The sequence below is a fragment of the Engraulis encrasicolus genome, chromosome 5 (genome assembly GCF_034702125.1).
Source record: "Engraulis encrasicolus isolate BLACKSEA-1 chromosome 5, IST_EnEncr_1.0, whole genome shotgun sequence".
NCBI classification, from domain to species: Eukaryota; Metazoa; Chordata; class Actinopteri; order Clupeiformes; family Engraulidae; genus Engraulis; species Engraulis encrasicolus.
In genome coordinates this window covers 37,385,250-37,410,973 of record NC_085861.1, presented here as the reverse complement: position 1 = coordinate 37,410,973, position 25,724 = coordinate 37,385,250, and the positions used below count along the sequence as shown (strand labels likewise).

The 25,724-nt window shown below is 44.5% G+C and overlaps 3 protein-coding genes across 3 annotated transcripts in view; 1 reads left to right on the top strand and 2 right to left on the bottom strand.

The window, feature by feature from the left end:
- rnf115a (ring finger protein 115a) overlaps window positions 1–2,242 on the top strand; it is an 11,857-nt gene extending 9,615 nt beyond the window's left edge. Inside the window, exon 9 of the mRNA XM_063199239.1 lies at window positions 258–2,242. Coding sequence (XP_063055309.1) covers window positions 258–365 — 108 coding nt within the window. The 3' untranslated portion in view covers window positions 366–2,242. The remainder of the gene's footprint in view (window positions 1–257) is intronic.
- A 1,676-nt stretch (window positions 2,243–3,918) lies between these two features.
- On the bottom strand, window positions 3,919–18,595 carry gba1 (glucosylceramidase beta 1). The gene is made up of 10 exons (XM_063199237.1): window positions 18,291–18,595; window positions 17,548–17,739; window positions 12,664–12,810; window positions 11,878–12,011; window positions 10,056–10,228; window positions 6,699–6,936; window positions 5,984–6,208; window positions 5,049–5,212; window positions 4,679–4,795; window positions 3,919–4,254 (listed from the first exon to the last, which is right to left on the bottom strand). Exons 1-10 carry the CDS (start codon window positions 18,346–18,348, stop codon window positions 4,149–4,151), a joined length of 1,554 nt encoding a protein of 517 aa, XP_063055307.1. The 5' UTR covers window positions 18,349–18,595; the 3' UTR covers window positions 3,919–4,148.
- A 618-nt stretch (window positions 18,596–19,213) lies between these two features.
- On the bottom strand, window positions 19,214–25,456 carry dap3 (death associated protein 3). Its single transcript, XM_063198191.1, has 13 exons — window positions 25,321–25,456; window positions 24,938–25,069; window positions 24,588–24,713; window positions 23,890–23,991; window positions 23,551–23,659; window positions 22,816–22,908; window positions 22,173–22,303; window positions 21,773–21,853; window positions 21,220–21,408; window positions 21,027–21,086; window positions 20,732–20,821; window positions 20,198–20,315; window positions 19,214–19,668 (listed from the first exon to the last, which is right to left on the bottom strand). The coding sequence occupies exons 2-13, from the start codon at window positions 24,974–24,976 to the stop codon at window positions 19,583–19,585; spliced, it is 1,224 nt and encodes a 407-aa protein (XP_063054261.1). The 5' UTR covers window positions 24,977–25,069; window positions 25,321–25,456; the 3' UTR covers window positions 19,214–19,582.
- Window positions 25,457–25,724: the final 268 nt, after the last annotated feature.

Genomic DNA, 25,724 nt, shown 5'->3' with positions numbered 1-25,724 from the left:
GTGTGTGTCCTGGATCAATCTGGTAAGCAGCACCTGGGCTGCGTGCGTGCGTGCATTTGCATCTGCTCTTGAAGTGACCGTGATGTCCAGGACGGTTTTGTAAGCTTTTTTCAAACTGTGTTGCTTTTTGGTTCTCTTCTCCCCTCTCCATTTGTGTACCCACCTCTCCTTCTCTTCTCCTCTCCTCTCTCTCTCTCTCTCTCTCTCTCTCTCTCTCTCTCTCTGTCTCTCTCTCTCCCCTTCCTCCTCTCCTCCAGCACGACACGTGTCCGGTGTGTAGGAAGTCCCTGAGTGGTGAAGACAGCTGCGCTCACACGCCCACAGACCCGTCACCTCACAACACACAGGAGAGATGGTCCTTCTGAACGTGCACACACACACACACACTGACCCCAACACAAAGGAGAGAAGTCTTTCTAAAGACGTGCATACACACAGTTACCGTCAACAACGGATAAAACACACGCACCCACACACACAAACGCATAAAACATACATCTTCCCAGTTTTTCTGAATAACTTTCCTACACACACATGCACACAGGAGAGATTGCCTTTCTGAATAAAACACACACACACTTAACCTCCATCTTTGGATATCCCTCAAATAGGAAACCGGCTCTTCGAAAACAATCACATACAAGTACGCAGTACACACGCACGCACACACCCATACATGCCCACATACACACCCTCTCTCATGTTGACTGTCTGCCTGTTTGGATGTTTGCACCAGCCTCTCCATCCATCAGTGTGTACATACTGCTCTCTCTCTCTCTCTCTCTCTCTCTCTCTCTCTCTCTCTCTCTCTCTCTCTCTCTCTCTCTCTCTCTCTCTCTCTCTCTCCCTCTCTCTCTCTCAGCAATGATCTCTATCCCTCGAAAATGACCAGTCTCTAATCCTCCATTTTTCAGTGAGCCCCACACATGATCTCTGACTGTATTATACCTTTCTTCCGTTGGTCCCTGCTGCCCCACCCTACCCCAATATGTGTGTGTGTGTGTGTGTGTGTGTGTGTGTGTGTCTCTCTATCTCTTCTCTCCCCCTCGTCTGTGTGTGCCTCAATCCCCTCCTGCGTTATCTTGCGACTGAGCAGCCAACCACCCCATTAGGCACAGTAGGCCAGTGTGAATGAGCCCTTACCCGGCCTGACTGGCAAGGTGTGTACCCAGCTAGCGTTAGCCAGCTAGCTAGCCCTGGACCAAAGTCGGCTGCTGTGTGTGTGCGTTTGTGTCACTGGGTGCAGCCACTTTTTCTGTGGTTGCTACATGCAGAGAATCACACTCACAGACAATTCACCATTTCTCTTCTCTTTAATTTCTACCTCCCTCTCTCCTCTTTTTCATCGCTTGCCGTCTCTTGCTCTCGTTAAGGGATGCAGAGATGAATAACCTCAGTGTTTTGAGTTCTTGCCTTTCGCAACCACCACTCTGCCTTTCTCCCTCTCCTCAATCCATCCATCCTTCCCTCCCTCTCTTGCTCACTCGTTTTTCTGACCTGCCTTGTTTTATCTATCCATCTGTGTGCGTCTCTCTCTCTCTCTCTCTCTCCTCTTCCACTCACTGGCAATAGAGATTGTTCCTGAACCTCACCTCCTACCCCCCTTTCACCACTTGACCTGGATCAGTTGTGTTGTCATGCTAGTAACCGCGGCGACATGGAGAGGAGCAGGTCTGACTGACCTGGGGTCAGCATGTCAGTCAGGCAGGCGAAACACTGCACACAGTTGCCACGGTGAAGGAACCCGCTCTCTCTACTCTCTCTGGAGATGTGTATAGTTGACCTTTTTTTCTCTCTATCCCCTCTCTCTCGCTCTCTCTCTCTCTTCCTCCTTTTAAACGATTTTTTAATGGTGATGCTGTAGAAACAGATGTCTGAGTTTAAGTGAATATCTGAGTTTCTCGTCTCATGTTCTTCATTTGCACTGCCACTCTCGCCTCATTCCTCATGCCTCATGCCACCCCCTCACCCCTCGACCCTCTCGGTGTAAATATCACTCATCACCCCCGCCATAGTCACCCTTCGTTCTCATCTCTATCACTCTATTTTTTTAATGTAAATAATTCTAGTTCAACAACCTCTCTGGACGAAAGACAGAATGGAACAAAGCATTGATTATGGCAAAAAAAAGAGACAAAACAACCATGAAGCCCTGAATTGAAAAAAAGTATATATATATTATATATATGATGTGTATGATGTAAAATTCTAAAATAAAATTCAATAAAAACCATAAAAAGTTTTCTTTAGTTTGGTATTTCTACTCTGTCCCATTGTTTTGTACCTCCAAACACATCTTTCCATTTCGCAACAGTTATGACGCGGCAGTAAAACACTGTTACCGTAACAACTACGGTATGTCACATGAACTCTGACCTTTTGAACTTACCTTTATCATAACCAGTAGTGTGGAAACATATCACTTCTTTGTCCAATATCATTGCATTTAAGGGGATCGTTTCTTTTTTTCTTCTTTTAATATGTTTTTGCTTGGACAATTGGAGATGGTGACAGGAAGCGAGTGGGAGAGGGAGATGGAGGAGGATTGTCAAATGACCCACTGCAGGGCCTAAAGGGATTGTTTCTATAATAAACTTACACCAGGGTCATTGACGCCAATGGGTTTTACCTGTAACCTGTGTGTGTCTGGGGAGGATATGTTTTGTCTGGTTGGATGAGAGGAGTTGGAGAGGACTGTATAAGGTTATTGAGAATATTCATTAGTGTGTGAAAGCAGCCAAAGAAACAATAATGGTGTGAAGCTGTGGGTGGCTGTAGTTTTGGAGAAAAGGGGGCATGTCTTGGCTCTCTGGTCCCACTAATTGGGACAAAGAAGGTAAGAGCCAGCCGTAAGTAGTACTAATGCATGGCAATGTGCTAGCCCTAACCAATACAACAGAGCTGTCATTCATGGTACAGTAATATGAAATGTCTTAAACTCTAAAACGGGAAATGCCCAAAAAAAATGCAGCAAAAATACCAAAAAAGTTAAACAAATCAAGTAATTTAATCAATTATATATACATCTCATGAAATTAATCACACTTTGTACTTGGTTTAAGTCCTCTAGTTCCAAATGGGAAGGCAAAGTGAAGAGAATGTCTGTCGTGTTCTGCTTTCATCACACCACCAATCACTTTTCACTTAGTCCTTGCATAAGGGACAGTCCGAGACACCCCTAGAGCAGTGTGACTTGCTCAAGGACACCTCAGCCATGGGTGGAAGCAGGGACGCAGGTTTTTACTCACCCAGGGCTGGCCTGGTAATCTGGCATACAGGGTATTTTTCTAGTGGGCAGACATTCGATGCTGCTATATTTTTTTTTTCTTTGAGCCAGGCCCACAGTTTAAAGGGGGCAGCTCATTGGTCCATTTGCACTATAGCCATTAAAGCAGGATGCAGTACGAAAAGGGCCATCTTAAAGTGACCCTGAACCATTTCTGGAGATAAGCTCATTCACAACTCCCCTTGAGGCACTTCACATTTTACCTCGAAGCTAGCATTTATTTATCATTGATTCTTATGGGTACAGATAGCAGCTAGCTGGACCCATAAGATTCAATGATAATTGCTAGCTTGTAACTAGAGGTGGCACCACTAGAGAATGGCTGTCAAGTAGAAAGCCAGACACTCAGTTATTTAACTCTAGGGAAGTTGTAAAATTAGCTTATTTCCAGAAATGGTAGACCAACAATTCCCGGATGTTTTTTGTTGTCCCAATCCAGCCCTCCACTCACCCGACCCATATTCACCTTACTGATATAGAAATCAAATCAAAGGCACCATGGCTCCCAACATCCATCTTCAAGTATTAGATTGAATCGATGCAGCACAGTGCTGGTTATGCTCTCGAACTTAAACTCATCTTACTGATATAGAAGCCACATCAAAATTGTCCTACACCCACCACTACCCCCCCCCCCTCTTGGTGAACAGCATCAGTGAAAAAATGCAAATTAAATCTCAAAGGCAAAGTCAAAATAACATGTAAACTGAAATAAAGTCTGCATTCTGTGGAATGAAATTTAAGACACTTAGAAGAGTAGAAGAGTGTGAACTCTTCTTGTGCAGCATTATTTCGGGTTGATCTGGGTGCATGAAGGCCACTCTGTGTCGGGTGTGATTTAAAAAAAGTTATGTGTCGGTGGTCAGTGTGTTGCCCAGACGACTGTGATGATGGAACGAGCAGAAGCGTCCAGCGCCACGAAGCCAACCTCTGGGTACCACACCTCACATGGAATACTCTCCTCGGACCTATGCAAACACACACACACACACACACACACACACACACACACACACACACACACACACACACACACACACACACACACACACACACACACACACACACACACACACACACACACACACACACACACACACACACACACACACACACACACACACACACATTTGTATTGCAGCATCACATTTTATATCTACATTGTATCATTGGTGTCACACAGGTAGTAAACCCCATTACGCTTGTTATTCTCTGTAGAAATTATCCAACTATTTTGTGTTGATGAATTAGTCTTCATGGTACAACTTTCTTACAAAGTGTAGTTTGTAGGTTTAAAGATAAACGTCTGCTATTGTTACTTTAATATGCAGCGGTGTGCATGTGTGTGTGCGTGTTTGCGCGTGCGTGTTTGCGCGTGCGTCTGTGTCTGACCTGTTCAGTATAATGAGTACGAGAGCTCCGTCGGGCCTGAGGAAGGCCGTAGTCTCCAGGGAAGAGGCCTCACTGGCGGACACACCCACTCGCTGGGAGCCCTCCAGCAGGAACTTACTGTAGTGGCATAGACAAAGGTCAAAGGTCAACCCACATCACAAGTGACATGTCAGAACACAACATGAATGACATTTGGTCTTGTTGCATTGGTGATGCGTCCTATGACTTATCTTGGTCTACCATATTGAAAATCATTGGCGATAGCTAACATGTTCCACATATGCTGTAGAACGTGCTAGACTAGGAAAAGTTCCATGAGGGACCTAGAACAGATTGTGTGTGTGTGTGTGCGTGTGCTGCTGTATGTTACCTGAAGTGTGCCATGCTGTAAAAGGTGGGCTGCTTATAGAAGACGTCCTTCCCTGTGTCCACGATGATGGGGCTGTCCACAAAGTTCTTAACCCAGTTAGGCCCGCCCCCCATGTCCAGCGCCAGGTTCCAATCCACCCAGCCAACCACGTAATGGTTCAGATCCTGAAACACATGTGGGTAACGACATCAGATAGTACACATGTAGTACAGCACGACAGGGGGTTGCAGTAGTCAACACACATGTCATGGTTCTAATCCTAAAGGAACAGGTCGGACAAACTACAACGGACTACGGGTCAAAACGTACATTTCACACATTCGAAACACTTTGAAATGTTTTGAAGCGATCCTTCCCCAGAGGCCAGAGAGAGAATACAACTTCTCAGCAAACTCTAGCAGTCTGCAGACTGTAAATCAACTCTTAAAATGCAAATATTGAGCCTCTCATAACCTTCACAGATCAAACCGGTTGAGTGACATCATGTCCCAGGACTAGCTGGCAGGAATAGTCAGGCTAGTCAGTGAGTGGATCACAATGGAGGAGTATGTGTTAAAGTCACTGCAATTGTTGTGGTGCTTGCCGACATGGCCTGTGAGGTCGTGCACCCTTGTAATCTTTTTTTTTTTTTTACTTATTAGCAATCCATTTGACCCAGCTTATTTATAATTTGTTTATAATGTTATCCAATGTGAAAAAAGTAATTCATTCATTTAAAAAGATATATTTTAAAAATCATGGGGTGTATGGAACGTAGGTAAAAGATTGTGATGCGAATCAAATCATGAGTTAGACTTAGACTTATGTTTATTGATCCCACAAGGGGAAACTTAGGGTAACGGCTGCCACCATGTGTGGCGCCCCAAAAACAGCACAATACAGTACATTCCATTACAATAAATGTTGAGTGCATCCTTACAGCCCTGGTGTCCTACCTCGATGATGTCGTGCGCGTATTCCTCCGCCCGCTCCCAGCTGCCCAGCTTGACGCCGTGGTCCAAGGGGCTCCAGCCGGCACAGGCCTCTGTGGCCAGCAGGAAGTAGTCGGGGAACAGGCGGTGCGTGGTGCCCAGGGAGATGCCCGCAGGCACCAGGTGATTAAAGTACCAGTGCACCCCGATACCATGGAGGTAGCGCGCAGCATGGACATCACTCAGGACCTACAGCACAGAGGAGAGGAGTGGGAGAGTGGGAGAACTGGCCGTAAGTGTATAAGAGTGTACACATACAGTCCTCAGCTAGTCGTTAGGACTAACAGGATGATACAATGGGGAGCATGGCAATCACTTAGGAAATACAGTGCAGGGAGAGAGGAGAGCTTGGCATATTATATGTACAGAATGAAATATATACACTGTACCGGTACCAGTGCATACAGTAAAGTGGGAGAGAGCAGAGCTTGGTCAGGCTGCCTCAGTAGAAAGTCTTTCTTAATGTTACTACAGGGGGACACAGGGCTATGTAATGCGTTTCAGTAGCTTCAGAAATACAAGCAAAGAGACATATTTAACAAGTGCTCCCATACCACTTTCCTCAGCTTTGATCTAAGGACTAGCATACAGCATCTCTCACGAGTCCCCTTTTCACTATAATTTAGTCCAAATCCTTTTTATTTGTATCAGTTTAACAGTCAGTAAGCCCGCCCCTCACCACTTTGGCCCAATGAGGGAGCAGAAGCCGGTTGTCGTCCAGCATGATGACGCGAGTGTCTGCGAATGGAGAGGCATGAAGTGCGGGCCCAAGGTCCTTGGCCACCCAATCACGCTGCGTCTCCGGGGTGAAGCCCAGGGCTTGGAAGCTGTAACCGGTCATCATGCCCGCAGTGGGCTCATTGCCCGTGGTTATGGCCCAGAAGGACAGGTTGAATTTCTTGTATTCCTCCATGAACCTGAATGAGTAAAAGTACATCAATTCCTGTACTTTCTGATACAGAGTACCGATACTGATACTTTTGACTCCAACATACAATGAAAATAAATGCATAGCCTTGTTTTTTTTCTAGCTGTGATATTTTTTATTTTACATTTAATTTTAATCGAGTCAACAGCACGTGCTGAGATATTGCGTTGCTTCGTGTAATAGCAGTATCGGTGCCTGGTATCGGCAAATGTTGAGTATGTGTATGAGTACAATGAGCAAGTATCGATACCGATACCAATATCGGTATTGGTGCATCCCTAAACCATATTACATCATTTTTAACAAGAATGAAACATGATGAAAAACATCAAACATGGCATAATAGATCTTTTCTCAAAGGCAGCAGTCCTAAACAAAAGCAATAACCAAAAACCTCTAAAAGGCATGGCCTAATCTGAAAACAAAGGTTTTCAATGATATGGCCCTTCCCGAGGTAGTACTATGAACTCCCCCTGACATACTGTACAAGTGTGCCCAGCTGCTTTGATGATAACTGATGAAATAACAGCGATGGGCAACCTGAATTCGGAAGTTACAATGCAGCAGGCTTACTACATTGACCTGGTTGCCTTGTCCAATTGCCCTATTTGGACAGGTAAACCAGGTCATTTGGAATATGTGGCACTGGATTGTAGCCCTAGCTTCTAAATTCAGGTTGCCCATCTCTGTTTAATAGTATACTCAAGCTACTGCAAATAGAACTACACAGTCTTCCTGCGCTAGTAGGCTAGATATGAATGTTATGATATTAGGCTATGTTACGATTGCTTACAGTGTAGTCTTTTTTAGGACTATTGTTACTGGGTGTGTGTGTGAGCGTGCATGTGTGCACTTTCTCACATAAACCACAGACAGCCTCCAGAGCTAGTGTGCGAATCTGGGAATGTGCATGTGTCTGTGTATTTGGAAAGCGCTTTGAGTCAACTTTGTTGTTGTGATACTGCGCTATATTAAAACATGTTGTATTGTATTGTAGGCTAGTGGTGTACTGTGTCCTACCTCACATGACAGTGAGTGTACCCAGGCACGGTGGCCTACATGCTGCACTGTCATAGTCTGCCCTGCCTGATGTAGTGGAGTACCCAGAGAATGTACCCTTCCTTATGTCACAGGCTCTGTCATAGTGTTCCCCGGAGCCATGGCAGTAAGAGTTAGGCTGACTGTTTACAAAAAGATGGTGGCTCATGGAGCCTTTGACACACAGTTCCAAAATAGTTCCAGGAAGTGAGCATCGAACACAGGAAGTGCACTAAAGGTAAATGTAATTTAATTCATTTTTACGTCATATTTGCTTGTTACATACTGGTTCTCTGTGTTAGTCTCTAGTGAAAAGAATTGAAGAATTATTTGAATCTACATGAATCAAGTCACCAACCGACTTCCTGTAGTCTGGTTGTTACAACTCTGAGTTCCATGGCTCTGGTGTGGCCTAACTAGTGTGACAGTGTGTCCTACCTGATGTAACAGTGTGCCCTGATTAAGTGTCCTTCCTGTAGTGCGGTAGTCTGCCCTACCTGTCAATGAGCCTTACCTGGCATTACAGCACAGGTGATGAACTCAACCCGGTGTCCAGGTAAAACTCAAATGGACCGAGGGCCAAAATCAAAATCTGGAGCGAATTCGCGGGCCAAACTCAACTAAAATTGCTTATGTTTAAATGAATGTCTAAACAGATTCCCATCATAGTTCAAATGTGCCTGCACATTCTGTTGCATTTGAGTGTGAGTTGTTTCAATGGCCTGGGCCCACTCATATTCCTGTGATATACACATTTTCATGTTAAAATCTTAATACTCTATACAGTTATGGTGTATGTGGGCCAACTGTAACACATTTGAAATGATCTGGTGGGCCAAATAAAATGGCTCCGCGGCCCAAATTTGGCCCCCGGACCTGAGTTTGACTAGCCTGGCTCTCACACAGACCCTTCGTGCTTCGTGCATCTTCGTTCACGTGAGAGCCAGGTTAGAGTTTGACATCCCTGCTCTACATAATGATGTAAAATGATGTAGGACATGACCTGCCGTTTCTGTTGTAGTAGCGTGCCCTTCCTGTTGTGGTAGTGTGCCCAGGTGCTGTTCCCTGCCCAATGTCCTAGTGTGCCCCACCTGACACATGGTGCCCTGTATGATGTAGTTGTGCCCAAGTGCTGCAGTAGTGTAGACTGATTATCATCGACTTTCAAATCTCTTCGAGACTTGGTCTGACCAAGAGCATAACAATTAACATTTCCTAAACGACATGGTTCACCCGCCTCCCTTGGTTTGCTAATGGTTGTTTGCTTCCCGACAAAGTGGGAGGAGTTCCCGGTTTTTCGGGAGCTCAGAAAATGCTTGCTCTTGACCTGACTAGAAGCAACGCTGAAGGAGTGGAGCACTTCGCACAACATCTAGGGGGCAGATAACTCTTATTAATGTTTTCCTTCACTGTTTGACCGCAAACTCAACACGGGAGTTTGGAAGATTGCCCCCTCTCAGTTTTGTTAATATTGACCCATACGCACATGTCTGCGTACATTGTGATTGGTACTCTACTGCGCACAAAATTGACAAAAAATGTGCATGGCAATGTGTCAACGCATGAAAAATGCACACGTACATGTATCCTGCACCAAGCATGTCCCCGGCCTTATACTCTACCGGATGTAGTAATTTGCCCAGGTCTTGTAATGTATTCCTTCCTACCTGATGTAGTAATTTGCCCAGGTCTTGTAATGTTCTCTACCTGATGTAGTCATTTGCCCAGGTCTTGTATTCCTACCTGATGTAGTCATTTGCCCAGGTCTTGTATTCCTACCTGATGTAGTAATTTGCCCAGGTCTTGTACTCTACCTGATGTAGACATTTGCCCAGGTCTTGTATTCCTACCTGATGTAGTCATTTGCCCAGGTCTTGTATTCCTACCTGATGTAGTCATTTGCCCAGGTCTTGTATTCCTACCTGATGTAGTCATTTGCCCAGGTCTTGTATTCCTACCTGATGTAGTCATTTGCCCAGGTCTTGTATTCCTACCTGATGTAGTCATTTGCCCAGGTCTTGTATTCCTACCTGATGTAGTCATTTGCCCAGGTCTTGTAATGTACTCTACCTGATGTAGTAATTTGCCCAGGTCTTGTACTCCTTCCCTCCCGGCTTCCCCTTCAGTGTGCCCTTGCCGATGAGCGCACCGTTGGTCTTCATCCAGGCGGGGGCGCTCCAGGCACTGGCAAACAGAGACAGGGGAGCAGGGGACATGGCCTGTGCCTTCTGCAGCAGGGGGATCTGATGTGGGGAGCAGAGAGAGGGAGAGGTGAGGAGAAAGAGGAGGCGAAGGGGGATGAGAAGGGGAGGGGTGCATATTAGCAGAAAAGAAAAAAACAGGGCAGTGTTGAGCCATTGCGACTGCAGTCTTATTAGCTCGGACACTGCTGATGTCCTCTTCCTGTGTGTCATCAGGCTGCCCAGCTCCCAGCACACGGCTGAAGTATCCCATGATTCCCATCAGCACTCCGTATTCATCTGTCCAGCACGCCAACTCCTGTCCTAACTCTGAATGTTTGACCTGGTTTAGCTAGTCAGTGAACTTTAAAGTAATGCAGACGGTGTGATAGAAAGATGTGTGCGTTTGTGCACGCGTACATGTTCTCCACTCTGATCAGAGGGAAGTTGTTAACACTGACTGTAATGTGCACCAATGTTCCCGCAAATAGTTATGTGACACAGTGACTTCACACACTCCTGTGTGTGTGTCCTCTATGACAAGAATGAAGTTGCTAACACTTTACAGGCTTAACGATATCTTGAAATTTACAAAACCATCAAATGACAGTACACAGATGTCCCTGCAGATGGCAGTGCTAGGGTGCCTTTGCCTTCACCATATTGTCCTTTATGACTGCGTACTAATGTAATTGCAGATTTTAATGCTAGAGTGACTTTACTTCAAATGACTTAACCCTCTAATGCAGATGATAGTGAGAGCAGTGGCAATTTTTAACAGTTCCACTATGAACTAGCTGTTTATTAAAAGCATTTTAACTAAGAAGAAGAGTGCCTTGGATATTTTTCATGACACAGCAGTGGTTCTCAACCTTTTTGAACAAACATCCCCCTAATGATAGTGTGAGAGCAGTGGTTCTCAACCTTTTTTGAACAAACATCCCCCTAACCTTATCATAAGCCTGCCACCGTCCCCCTTAGTATTAAAAATGGAATAGACTAATGCCCCCCATTTGCAACTGAGCATCCCCCCCCCCCCAGTTGTCTCATCAACGCCCCCAGATGGTTCCCTAATTATTTAATTAATTCCCTAATTAATTAAGTACCCCCACATTATGCTAGAATCACTTCAATGTGCACTACTGTATGTAGGACAGTGGCCAGAGTAGGTATTGCAACTATGCTGCCCATTGAAACTGTGCTGTATACTGCCAAATTTGATCTTTTCAGGAATATTTACTAAATAATGAAGTAATATTAAGTTTTGCAGCTAGAAATGTCTATTTCTGGAAATTCAAAATGGCGAACGATAGAGAAGATCCCCATTTTCATGTATGAAAAATGCAATTTTTCCAGAATTTAACGGTGGTGGTAAGTATTAATGTAAAAGGTCATATTTGTGAATGGGCAGCATGGATTCTGGAAATTCTGCCTTCTGTGGCTTTATACTGATGTCCCTGCTGCAAACAGTAATGGTGTAGTGACTTTGATTAATTAATTGATTGATTTTGTTTATTGACATTGTACAAAGCATTAAATAAGGTATACAAATACATGTCTTGAAAACCTTGTACAACATGTAAAAAGGATAACAAAAAAAAGCTTAGGGAGCTTTTTTCCATCTTGTGGTCCTTGGACTTGAACTACGTCGCACTGCCCTCTGTGACGGTATACTGATGTCCCTTCGAATGGGAATGGTGTAGTGACTTTACCTTCATCTTCGTGTCCTCTGCAGCCAGAGTGAAGTTGCTGAGCGCGTAGTCTCCTGCTGAGTCAGCATATGTGTAGAGGCGCGTGGAGAAGTCACAACTGGCCATGGGCACCCGCACAATGCTGTAGCCAATTCCTACAGCAGAGGAGAGAGAGAGAGGGGGAGGGAGAAAGAGAGAGAGAGAGAGAGAGAGAGAGAGTAAGGGAGAGAAAAAAAAGAGAGAGAGAGAGAGAGAGAGAGGGGGAGGGAGAAAGAGAGAGAGAGAGAGAGAATGTGAAAAGGGGGACTTTACCATGCTCTCAATATCTCTTTTCTTTGTAATGTCTGGTGGTTATTGTGGTGCATGAGTATAACGTAATTCAACACAGAATTCAAGGGCATGGCCAAAGGATTCTCATTGATTGTGTTCAGTCTCATGTATTTACACAGAAAGCGTACGTAGACGGCTAGCGGCCTAGTCAGCATGAGTTAACATGCTGCTTTGCACAGCGGGGTCTGGTATAACAACAGGGAGAAACCCATCAGGATACATTTACTCTGGGTGTTTCTATGCCTGTGTTGTAAAGCCCCACTATGCCTATGTTATAACAATGTGTCATGTGTTATATCAATGTGTCTGAGTTATAATCAGCTGTGACACTGAAGTGCTGGCTCAGTGACTGGTCCACGACCTGACACACACACACACACACACACACACACACACACACACACACACACACACACACACACACACACACACACACACACACACACACACACACACACACACAGTCTCACTGTGTACCCTGAGGTGCAAAGTACTGCTGGAGCAGCTGGTCCTGATTGGCTGGTGAGAGGGACAGGATGTTGATGGCGGTGGCATCCGTCATGGCGCCCCCAAAGCCCTTGATGCGCTGGAACCGCTGGGAGGGGATGATGGTGAACCTTAAACCTGGACACAATACAGGACATGTGTGTTGGACTTCACTTCAGAGGGTTACAGGTTCGAATCCCACAATTACCTCTCTCCACCTTGGTCCATGGCTTCAATGCCCTTGAGCAAGGCATCTGACACAACATTGCTCCGGGAACTGTAAACCATTACCCTGTACCTAGAATGAATGCAAGTTGGATGAAAGCGCCAGCTAAGTGTAATGTAATATAATGTATAATGTAAGGACACACACACACACACGGGTGGGAGACGTGACGCCTTGTTTTTTCGTAACATTGGTTAAAAACCTACAAAACTGTTATTTTCCTTTAGAAAACAAATGTCAATGAAAGAAGATGTGGTACATTATGTTTCATATTAGTCTTAGATGAGAAGAAACATTTTTGTTAAGATTTATGTAAAGGTTTATATGTCAAATTTCCTTTTTCCAAATTAACGAACAACATTTTGAATAATGTATGAAGCATTTGGCATGATTGCATAAATCTTAACTTTAGATTAAGATATGTGAATGTGGAAAAAACTCAAGACAGTAATATTAACTACAAGTTCAATTTCGTAACACAAATTGCGTCCTGTGGGGTGACATGTACAGTGCCCTCCATAATTATTGGCACCCCTGGTTGAGATGTGTTAAAAGCCTTAAAATAAATTCAGTGTTTATTGCAGAAGAATACTGTCACACTGAAAATTGTAGGAAAATGTAGCCTTCAACTCAAATGAATTGTAAGAAAATAAAAAAATCCCTGACTAAAAAATAATTATTTTTCATTAAATCACCTGTTCCACAATTATTGGCACCCTTAACAATTCCCAGGAAATAAATATAATTGAAGCATTTCTGTAGCCTGGTGAACCAGCGCCACCCGCTGGACGGCAAAATGTTTTGTCTACGGGTGGGTCTGGCCTCGCATAATGATTCAATGAAGCCAGAATGCCATGAATCTGGCAAACCAATTACAACGCAAATATGTGTTTTGAATCAAAGTGGGCAGGGTTTTGAGGGAAGGTTGTTCTCATCAACAATCTTCGGATGTATTATGCATCGAGGCCAGACTAAATTAGACATCCACATTTAGTCTGGTTTATCAGGCTAGCATTTCTGTAATTTCTACAGTAGTTTACAAAGTTTACCAGAGTATGTAGGAACATTTAATTAGTAATTCATCACTTCCTGTTTCCCTGGGGTATAAATATGACGTGACACCGAGGCCATTTCTCTTATCCACTCTTAAACATGGGAAAGACAAAGGAACACAGCATACAAGTGAGGCAGATGTGCGTCGACCTTCACAGGTCAGGCAGAGGCTACAAGAAGATTGCCACTCAACTGCAGCTGCCCATATCCACTGTGAGAGGAATAATTAAGAAGTTCAAAACAACTGGAACAGTGGTAATCAAGCCTGGACGAGGACCCAAGTTTATTTTGCCACCACGCACAGTGAGGAGGATGGTAAGAGAAATCAAAAGATCTCCAAAGCTCACTGTTACAGAATTACAACAAATGGTAGCATCCTGGGGTCACAAAGTCTCCAAATCAACCATCAGGCGCTGTCTACACGCCAACAAGCTGTTTGGGAGGCATGCACGGAGAAAACCTTTCCTCACTCACAATCATAAACGCAAGCGTCTGGAGTTCGCCAAGCGGTATTGGGGCTTCAACTGGGACCGTGTGCTTTGGTCAGATGAGACCAAGATTGAGCTTTTTGGCAACAAACACTCTAAGTGGGTCTGGCGTACCACGAAAGATGCGCATGCTGAAAAGCACCTCATACCCACTGTGAAGTATGGGGGTGGGTCAGCGATGCTGTGGGGCTGTTTCGCTTCCAAAGGCCCTGGGAACCTTGTTAGGGTGCATGGCATCATGAATGCTTTGAAATACCAGGACATTTTAAATCAAAATCTGTTGCCCTCTGCCCGAAAGCTGAAGCTGGGTCGTCACTGGGTCTTTCAGCAAGACAATGACCCTAAACATATGGCCAAATCTACACAGAAATGGTTCACCAGACACAAAATCAAGCTCCTCCCATGGCCATCTCAGTCCCCTGACCTCAACCCCATTGAGAACCTGTGGGGTGAGCTGAAGAGGAGAGTACAGAGGAGAGGACCCAGGTCTCTGGATGATTTAGAGAGATTCTGCAAAGAGGAATGGCTGAAGATCCCTCTTTCTGTCTTTTCCCATCTTGTGAAACATTATAGGAGAATATTAGGTGCTGTTTTGTTGGCAAAAGGGGGTTGTACAAAATATTAACACCAGGGGTGCTAATAATTGTGACACACATTATTTGATGTCAAATAATTATTTCTTTATGTGGGATTTTTTCCCCACTGAATAAATGCACTTGTATTGAAGGTTGGATTTTTCTCTTTTTTTTCCATTAAGGTCCCATATTATTTAGAAAAAAAATAAAATAATTGGAAACTAAAAAACACATCTCAACCAGGGGTGCCAATAATTATGGAGGGCACTGTATGTCAATGTTTGTGAATGGGCAGCTGCAAGGCCAACTACAAGGGTCTTAAAGACTGGCTCCTAACCAGTCAGTACCTCAGTTATTGGAGAGTGCTGTGGAAGTTTAAGGTGACTCTTAACCTCTTAATATGTCTTCATATTGCAATCTTTCTGTCACGCAATGCTTAGGTTCATTTTATGGTGTCCTGTGGTGTGACTGCTCTTATAGGAGGAGAAAAAGTTTTTTTTTATTAATGAAAACACATATTAAGATTAAACACAATATCATTATCAAGTTACCTTGAGCTCAGATGTCAGTCATGTACACAAAAGGATTAAAATGGCCATAATGCAGTGAATTCCCTGTGGTGTGACTCCATTTTCCTGCGGTGTGACATGCCTATGCTATGTGTTGATGCAGGACACATTTTCCCAAAAATGGCAAAAATAAGGTGAAATTCCAAAGACCACTAAGTGCTTTATTTTTTTCTATTTTTTTCCAATTTTTATCCATCATTTTTTTCAGGATTTTGAAAAACTTTTTTTTTTTTTGCGTTACGCCCTTAAACGTCAACCACCCACACACACACGCACGCACGCACGCACGCACGCACGCACGCACGCACGCACGCACGCACGCACGCACGCACGCACGCACGCACGCACGCACGCACGCACGCACGCACGCACGCACGCACGCACGCACGCACGCACGCACGCACACACACACACACACACACACACACACACACACACACACACACACACACACACACACACACACACACACACACACACACACACACACACACACACACACACACACACACACACACACACACACACACACAGCGAAATAAAATGTACTTGGTAGATGCCAACTTGGGCTGAAGAATCAGAGTCAGGCAGGCAGAGAGGCAGATTCAGTCAAAGTGTATTACACCATCACAGTATAAAGGGTATAAAAGGGTGATCCAAATTGCACTTCCCCAGTCTCCAAATGCAATATAAGCACGTAGTCACAGGTCAGTCACACACGTAACGATTACACACCTGCTGCCCCTAACTCACACATGAACCATAAAACCAGACTCGCCTGCTCCTGTGCCCCCCACACACACACACACACACACACACTCCAGTGCAATTGGGCTGTACCTGCCCCTGTGCATACATACATACATATAGACTACAGGACCATGCATACTCACTAGAGGTGTGACATTCACGAACGAGCCGGTTCTTTTGAACGGCTCTCTGAAGTGAACGATGGGAACCGGATCACAGCTGGGGGAGTCACTCGACCGCTATTTCGTTCATTTTTCATTAATTCTAAGCACGTGACCTCGACCAGAGTAATTACATTTGGGAAAAAACACAATTGTTTGCCTTAAAGGGACACTGTGCAGGAAATGGACAAAAAAGGTACTGCAAATATGCTGTTCCTTGAAACTGGGCTGCCTATTGCCAATTTTGATCTTTTCATGAAAGTTTACTAAGTAATAAACTAATATTTTCAAGAATGGCTCAAGTAGAGTCATTTTTGCAGGTAAAATTAGCTATTTCTGGAAATTCAAAATGGCGGACCATGGAGAAGATCCCCTTTTCATGTATGAAAAGTGCAATTTTTCCAGTCATAATGAATACTTAGAATTTGATGGTGGTGGTAAGTATTCATGAAAAAGGTAATATTAGTGAATGGGTAGCATGAATTTTGGAAATAAACAACTAAAAATCTCACACAGTGTACCTTTAAAGAGTGGCAAAAACGGCCTTTAGAAGCAGGAGAATATTCAGGGTATTTCTCAAAACCTAGTCTGCACACTTCCAAGTGTGCTCAGCCTAATTAGTCACGCACAGTGATTGGATACTCTTTGGTGAACTCTATGGAGTATCCAATCACTGGGCGTGACTAATTAGGCTGAGCACACACTTGGAAGTGTGCAGAGACTAGGTTTTGAGAAATACCCTCAGTTGTTGTTTGGACAAAATAACCGTGAGGTGGAGTCAAAATAACATTCTAAACACTGAATAAATAATTTAAAAAGAGCCAAAAGAGACCGTTTTTTGAACGGCTCTGAACGAGCCACTAAGATCCGGATCCCATCAAAGAGCCATAAATCTATAATACTCACATTCCCTGGTGCTGTTGGGCTGTGCATGCCTCGTGATGCGCACGCACACTCACACTTGCGCGCACGCACACACACACACACACACACACACACACACACACACACACACACACACACACACACACACACACACACACAGATGCTCACCTGCTCCAGTGCTGTTGGGCTGCACCTGCCCCTGTGTCTGCTTCAGCCGGCTGCCTGCCTTATTGCTGGTGAAGGACACAAAGTGACCCGCAGGAGGGAGTGCCACCTTCCCCACCGAGTCACAATGGGACAGGTTACACTCACACACCACCGAGCCGTGGCCGAAGTTACGCGCCAGGCAGTCATCATTACCTGCAGAGAAGACGCAAGAGCAGCAGTCAGACTTGTGCACAGACTACAGTAGTCAGACACACATTTAAAGCAACACTAAGTAATTTCAGTCACCCTACTGGTTGGAAGCAGGCCTACAGCAATATGACCCTGTTCTCCAAACAGAGGAGTGGAGGGTGTCAGTCTCTTGAGATCATCTTTTCATCTTGTTATAAAACAATGAACATCTGGCAGCATTTTGGAAACTCTTCAATAACTTACATAGGAAATGGATTTTAGGCATTAGAGAGCAGTGAGGCACTTGGCAGTGCCCTGTTACAGTAGCCTATGCCTCATTATAGAAGAAATGCACAGTGAACTGCAAAGATCTTGTCAAGTCTAAAATATGATCATCTCTGACCATGACAGGACAGAAAGAATAGAGTGCAGCAAGAACGGAGTGACAGTTGTCGTGCCTTTATCTCTTCTCTTGTATATTTTGTAAGAAACTTTCAAGACACTCTGACAATTATTATGGGCAAATAAACGTGCGTTCATTTGTCTGCAAAAATATGTTAATTCAGCACACATACCTCCACTGGTCGTAGACGCGCACATAAAAAACACAATCAGAACAGAGGTCAGTCCCATAGTTGGTGGTGTTGAATGAATTGGTTCACAGAGTGACTACTTCTCTAGACCTTGTTCCAAAGGTTTACATCTCCCGGTATGGTGTTCACATTGCGCTTAAAGATATGCAGTGCAAAATATGTCTAATGACGGGGAAAGCTACTTTTGTTGCAATCTTATATCCACAAAGCTGATCGCTGTTGGGTCCACTTGGTCACGCCACTCTTCTGTATTTCCGGGTTTGGTGCCTGTGTGTGGTCATGTGACACACCGTCCAGGAACACAGCTCTAATTTGTCACATGATCGATGTCGGGGGCTGGGGCCCATTATGCCTACAGAACTCTGATGATCTGGCTGATTAGAACTAATTTAAAGCATATGACCATAAGCTGGTCAATAGTATTTTCTTTATCACTTTACTGTATTGCATTGAGAGGATTTTATGAAACGCATATGAAATAGACAATCATTCCAATATCAGCACATGGGAAACAACATGACATATAACTAATATTCCTGTCATTTAAGCTGCTTAACTGCCCAAGGATGACAATGCTGCATTATTGCATGAAGTGCAATTAAATGTCTATGACACTTTCATAATACCTCCATGGTGGTAACCTTTGGCATTACCAGCAGGTGTCCTCATTGGCATTTAGATATCGCTGACTGGAAAGCAGTAATCTCTAAGTTCTTTTGAAATCACTAAAACCGTTGCTTGTTTTTTATGATTTGATAAAACATTGTGATCTATGGATTTTTTTTATGAGGGAGACATCCAGAATCTTTTTTTTCTGGGTATCCCTTGAGGACATAGATAATGTTTAGGTAGCAGTGTGCCCATTTTCTATATCAGTCACCAGTAAAAACAAGAGAACCACAAAATTACTTTTCCAAAAGTATTTTAATATGAAAAATGATGCAATACAATATACAGAACACACCAGCCAGGCATTATGACGAGTGCTGAGGGTGGGCACAGTCCCCTCAGACTGCTGCAGCCAGACCGAGTGACATGAGGGAGACATGGTGCGATCTGCTGGAGGGATCTGCTAGATCTAATGAGTTCTCATGACATCTGTGCAGACAGTAGGGCAGTAACACTGGTGTACTTTGTTATGACGTACATCGTCTTCTTTTTTACACACAACCCACTGGCTAGAGTCGAAGCTTGTGTAAGACGCTGGACGTTACAGAGAGAGATACAGAGAATCTTGAAGAGACAGGTTTACAGCGGGGCGTTACAGCGGGGCGTTACAGCGAAGCGCACAGCCTCTCAAAGACGGTGGGGTTCCTGTTGCTGAGGAAGACGAGCTCTCGCTTGCCCTCCTCCGTGCGACCTGCAGAGACAACAGAGGCACATCAAGTAAAGCAGAGAGATGTTATGATCGCAAATTAAGCAAAGAAGACACATTCACAAATGACCATTCCAAGTACGTATGTACACATTCACAGTACAAAAACACTCAAACATGTGGAGTAATATCTCCATGTTCTTTAAGTACTCGCAAACACATTCACACATACACATTTATAAGAGTAACATCTCTAGCCGTCAAGATAGGGGTGTAAATCACAGCCTCCATGACGAAACGATTCAATATCAATATCTTATTATTCTATTCGATGCGTTTCGATTATTTTCGATACTTAAGAATGCCCCATGATAAGATACAATACAATGCTATGGAGCTAGGGCATTGGGCAGGGGCCAGTGATTTGATTATTTTCGATACTTAAAAATGCCCCACGATACGATGTGATTCGATTCAATCGACAGATTATATCTCAATATATCGATACATTTCGATTATTATGTACACCCCTTCTTCAAGACTGTACAAACGTTCAACAAACACAAACGCTCACTGTGTGGATGCTGCAGCCAGTTGCGGTCTGTGTAGTACAGGTAGCAACTCTCAAATTCCTTCTCGGAGTAATTGGAGACGGGCACGGGCACAAAAGGATCCATGCTGTCAAAGCCCTCCTGAGGAGATGTACACACAAACACACGTACACACACACGTACACACACACACACACACACACACACACACACACACACACACACACACACACACACACACACACACACACACACACACACACACACACACACACACACACTTAATCAGTCACAACTCAGCAATCACACAAGATAATTTTACACAGATCTCAAAAGTTGTCACTCTGTACCAGAGGAGTTATTTTGACCCCTCTAGTAGCGACATCTGTCCTCAATCCTTGGAGATGTTTAACTTGGCGTTACTGTAATGATACTGCAACCCCAATGTCATTACAACAATATTTACATGTGAGCATGTGTGTGGGTGTGTGAGAATGAGATGCATGCAGTGCTTGTGTGCGTGTGTGCGTGTGTGCGTGTGCGCACGTGGCACTAACCTCTCCCAATAGCTCCTGGGGCAGGTAGTGGTGTTTGGGAGAGTAGAGGGCACCGGTCTGGGACAGAGAGGAGATGATGGCACCCCCACGCTGAAGGAAGGAGAGAGAGAGAGAGAGACAGAGAGAGCGAGAGAGAGAGAGAGACAGAGAGACAGAGAGAGACAGAGAGAGACAGACAGACGGACAGACAGAAACAGAAATGAGTAGTGCATAATGACATTACAGCCCAGTCACTCTTGCCCAGTCACTCTTACCCAATCGTCCTTAACTATTCTCGTCACATGTTCTTTCTTACCCAATCATTCTTCACCATCTTCCTCAGGTTGTGGATTAAAGTCAACTCCTCTGGAACCAACTTGAAATAGACAGAAAACAACATTAAACTTTTGAAAGACTTTTTATACAACATTTCACCAGTTGTAGGCTTATAAATAATACTATATCTACAAGTGTGCGTGAGTGAGTGTGTTAGTGAGAGGGAGACTCACGGCACTCCTGTCCTCCTTTTTGAGTGTGGTGCGTCCCCACAGTGCGTTGATTCCGTCCACCACCACGGCCACCTTCAGCGCCCCACCCTGCCCCTCCTCCTCCTCCTCTAGCGAAGCCCCTGCCTGCATACGCAGCTCCCTCAGCAAGGCCCCCACCACATCACTGCTGCTCCGCACACGCGTCAGACCCTGGACACAAACACACACACACACACACACAAACACAAATGGAAACAAACACACACACAAATTAACACACACACACACACACAGCCAGCCAGACAGACAGACATGCCGACACAAGGGCAGACACAGACACACCCACAACAAACAAAGAGACAGTCATTTGTTACTAGTGAAAGAGAACACTAGTATTTGAGAACAGTAGTATTAATATCCTGTGTTTGTCATAAGGGTATTGCTTTTAACAAAGCACATTTTCCATGTAAACTTCTTTTTGTCAGGTTCACCTCACCCAGCAGCACATACAGGGCTAACGGACTAGAGCCCGACAGGTTAGCATTAGCAACACAGCTTTAAACATGTTCCTCACCTGTTCCACCAGCTCCGCTAGCGTAGAGCCCTCCTCTGTGCTCTCCCTCTTAGTCCACACGTACCGCTGAGTGGTCTTCAGCTGTCACACACACACGCACACACGCACACACACACAAAGATTATTTAACGAGCCTTGATGAACCACATGTCTTCTGACAGGAGTAACTGCATTAGTGGGAATGCTGCCATTAGCCTCAACTGTAATGTGGAGTGTACAACACACACAGCAGAAGATTTCTACACAATTGAACACAATACAGACCAGTGTGTAAATTAATTAAAAACTCAATTAGGTTCTTTACGTTTCTGTATATGGACTACTCATGTAAAATTATGGTCAGAATTGCACCTTAAATCATAAAAATACATTCTTGCGTTTAAGCACAATGAGCATCTACCTTTGGCAGGAAGGCCTCATTTGTGGTTTTGAAATTCTTCAACCAATGGGAGGCCTCGACGGGCTGATCGAAGCGTGTGGGGCGGGAGGAGGAGGGGAGCAGCTCTTTGCAGTTCTTCACCCAAAGGTGGGCTACAACACACAAGGTCACACAAGGTCACACAAGGTCATACAGTCAATGACAAATAAAAGCCAAAAGAACAACCACAGAGTTACATAACAGAGCAGTACTAAGCACCAAATAGTGGATATTAATAACAGAAAATAGGGCTGCATGATGCTTTTTTTTCGGGAATGCAAAGAAGTATTTATGTTTGTGTATGACTGACTGTCAGTAAAACTTGACAAAGTGTCCTTTTCGGGGACATACATTTATTTTGGTCTGGGCAAACATTGTTTAGCTATATATGAATGGGAGTCAATGGAAGATCCCCACAATAAAAAGGGAGTCCCCCACAATTAACAAGCTTGTGCGTGCGTGTGTGTGTGTGTGTGTGTGTGTGTGTGTGTGTGTGTGCGCGATCAAGTGTGTGAACAGAGGACATCAGAGCAATAGAATGAACTAACACGCTTGTGCGTGCGTGTGCGTGTGCGTGCGTGTGCGTGTGTGTGTGTGTGTGTGTGTGTGTGTGTGTGCAACTGACCGTCAGGTATGTGTAGTATCAGCCATCCCTGTGTATAACAGTAATGGACTGAGTGACAGAGCGACATGGTCTTCCCACTACCACCCAATCCATCTGCAGCAGCAGTCAAGGACAGTAAAACAGAACGCGCGCGCGCGCGCGCACACACACACACACACACACACACACACACACACACACACACACACACACACACACACACACACACACACACACACACACACACACACACACAGTCTTCATGATGTCAAATGTGTGCTGACTGCTAGTACAGTAGCAGTGTACAACAACAGAGTGCCAGCCTCGTTGGTGTGGCAGTCAAAACATAATTGCAATCACTATAACCATAGTGGTGTTCGCTCACACACACATGCACAGCTAATTGATTGGAGGATACAGAGTAGGGGCCGTATGCAGGCTTGGTGAGATCACACCCACACATGCATACACACACTATTGACTGTACAGAGCAGCTACCTTATGGCTGATTTGCTGAACACAAACACTCTTGCTCTCTCTCTCTCACACACACACACACACACACACACACACACACACACACACACACACACACACACACACACACACACACACACACACACACACACACACACACACACACACACACACACACACACACTTGACTGAAGGATAAAGTGCAGATATCGTATATTGGGGTTGCTGAAGTCACACACACAGACACACACAGACACACACATATACATCAAAGGATACAGAGCAGGTAGCGTATGGCGGGTTTGGTGAAATCGGTCTTCTTCAGGTGAGAGATGATGTCCAGAGCCGGCTGCCTCACCATCACACAGCTCTCATTAAACGTCTTCATCTGAGGCATCACACACACACATAAATAAATAGAAATGATACACCAAAATACACGATACACAAAAAACTGACCATATTTTTGATATACCAGTATACAGAGAGAAGTGCAGCTCTGAACACTGTTACATTAATAGCAACTGGCAGCCAATCTGTTTTTCCTTTACCTGGAGCGAAGCCGGTGGCACTGTGCAATAGAAATCCCTAATGGTGATAAGGCTTACAGTAGTTTACCTGGAGTTGGAAGCGGTAGGGGAGGCCGTGGGGGAAGGCGTTGCGCAGGTGAGCGGGCGGTAGTGTGTAGTACTGACCCAAGTGCACCTCTCCATGGCAGGCCTGCACACACCAGGTGAACCAGAAATCCAATTACAATAAGGAAGTCAACAATTAATCAATTAACAGTTAAAGAATATTATTGATTAAAATGTTAATCGATTAAGTAAAATGAGCTGCCAACTCCACTGGCAAGACCCAGGTAAAATGGGCATGACAAATATGTGTACATGTGAAGACAGGTGTGAAGAGTGGGAACATTTCTCACCTTTGGATTCGAGAATACAGATACAAATAAATAAAAATGTACCATTTTAACTCAATTTCTAGATTTAATTGGGTTTTTTAACATTGAGATTTTGGGGGAAAGTAATGCCACTTTTCAAGCGTCGTCATCCTGGGGAGGGCCTATAAGCTGACATGGGGAAATGTAGGACACACAGGTTTACAAATTGCAGGTGGTAATGGGGGTAGGGTACCCCCTGGTCAAGCCCACGTCACCCTCCAGAGAGGTACAAACGGCAGAGCTCTGGGGTATGAATATGATATGAGTAATTCATTCTACACAATTCAAGTAAATTGTGTCTTCATGTTACTAGCAGTGACTACATGATGTAATTCGTGTAAACTGTGAAATTCAGCATAGTCTGTGCACCCACCGGGTCTGTCTCTGTAGTCCTGAAGAAGGAAAGCTCTCTGGCCGCTGCTGGACTTGTTTCTACAGCAACCGCCTCCAGCTGCTGATGCCCACCACCACTGACATGCAGCTGCCGAGCCTGAGTTGCCTGGAGACGGGAGATGACACATTATGATATTAGCATACCGATACACAATGTACTGCAGGAATAACGATGATGCTCCATAACATTAGTAGGTCGATCAAAATGGAATAATTGTCTTACACGCTTCTAGAGCATTAACATTGACCATACAGAAAGCATGCTAGCCATAATAACAGTACAATATTAATGGCATTTATTATAATACTTAAAAATGTCCATATACATACCACACGTCGTAACCTCAAGGATATTCTGTGAAGACTCATGATCTGAAGAGTCTGGGGTTGAGCAGGTAGGCCTAAACGAGGCAGTCCAACTCCAGCTCGGGTCAAGCCAGCAGTGTGTCGTGTTAACTACACCTTTTCAGTAAGATAAAACGGCCCACATGTACATAAATGATGATTACAAAACAGCTTACATACATGTCTAAAAGAAGAGATATACTACGAGGTGAATGGGCGTTACTGAGATGCTGACCTACGACTGATGTGTTATTGCGGCTTGGAAGTCAACTGCTTGACATCACGTTGGGTAACAAGCTGACTACTGTATTGCCAAAACATGAATATAGAAATGTTATTGCGAGATTGCAATTATTGCAATACTTTACCTTCGGTAGGTGTACATGAATGGAAGTAAGTCTAGTGGAAAAAGCCAATGGTGCACAGAGATTTCGTTGAAAGTTGCTGTCAAACCCTGAGCTGGTCACGACGGTGCTTTCAGGGACGCAGCCATGTTTGACAAGATAGAACGGAAGTGACGTAAGTTGCATTTTCTTCACCAACTCCATGTGGATACCTTTTGTGAAAACACACCACACTGACACCTGCTGGGGATACGTTATAAAAATCTGTGGGGACGAGAGGCTGACGAAGGGTGTTTAAAGGTTGTTTTAACTAATGTTTTAACTAGCAAAAGAAGGCCTCCTGAACCGATGAGGCTTCCAACTAGTTCTATGCTTTGGTCAGCAAGATTGTGCGACGTCGTTGTAGGCCTACTCTCAGATTGCTTCTC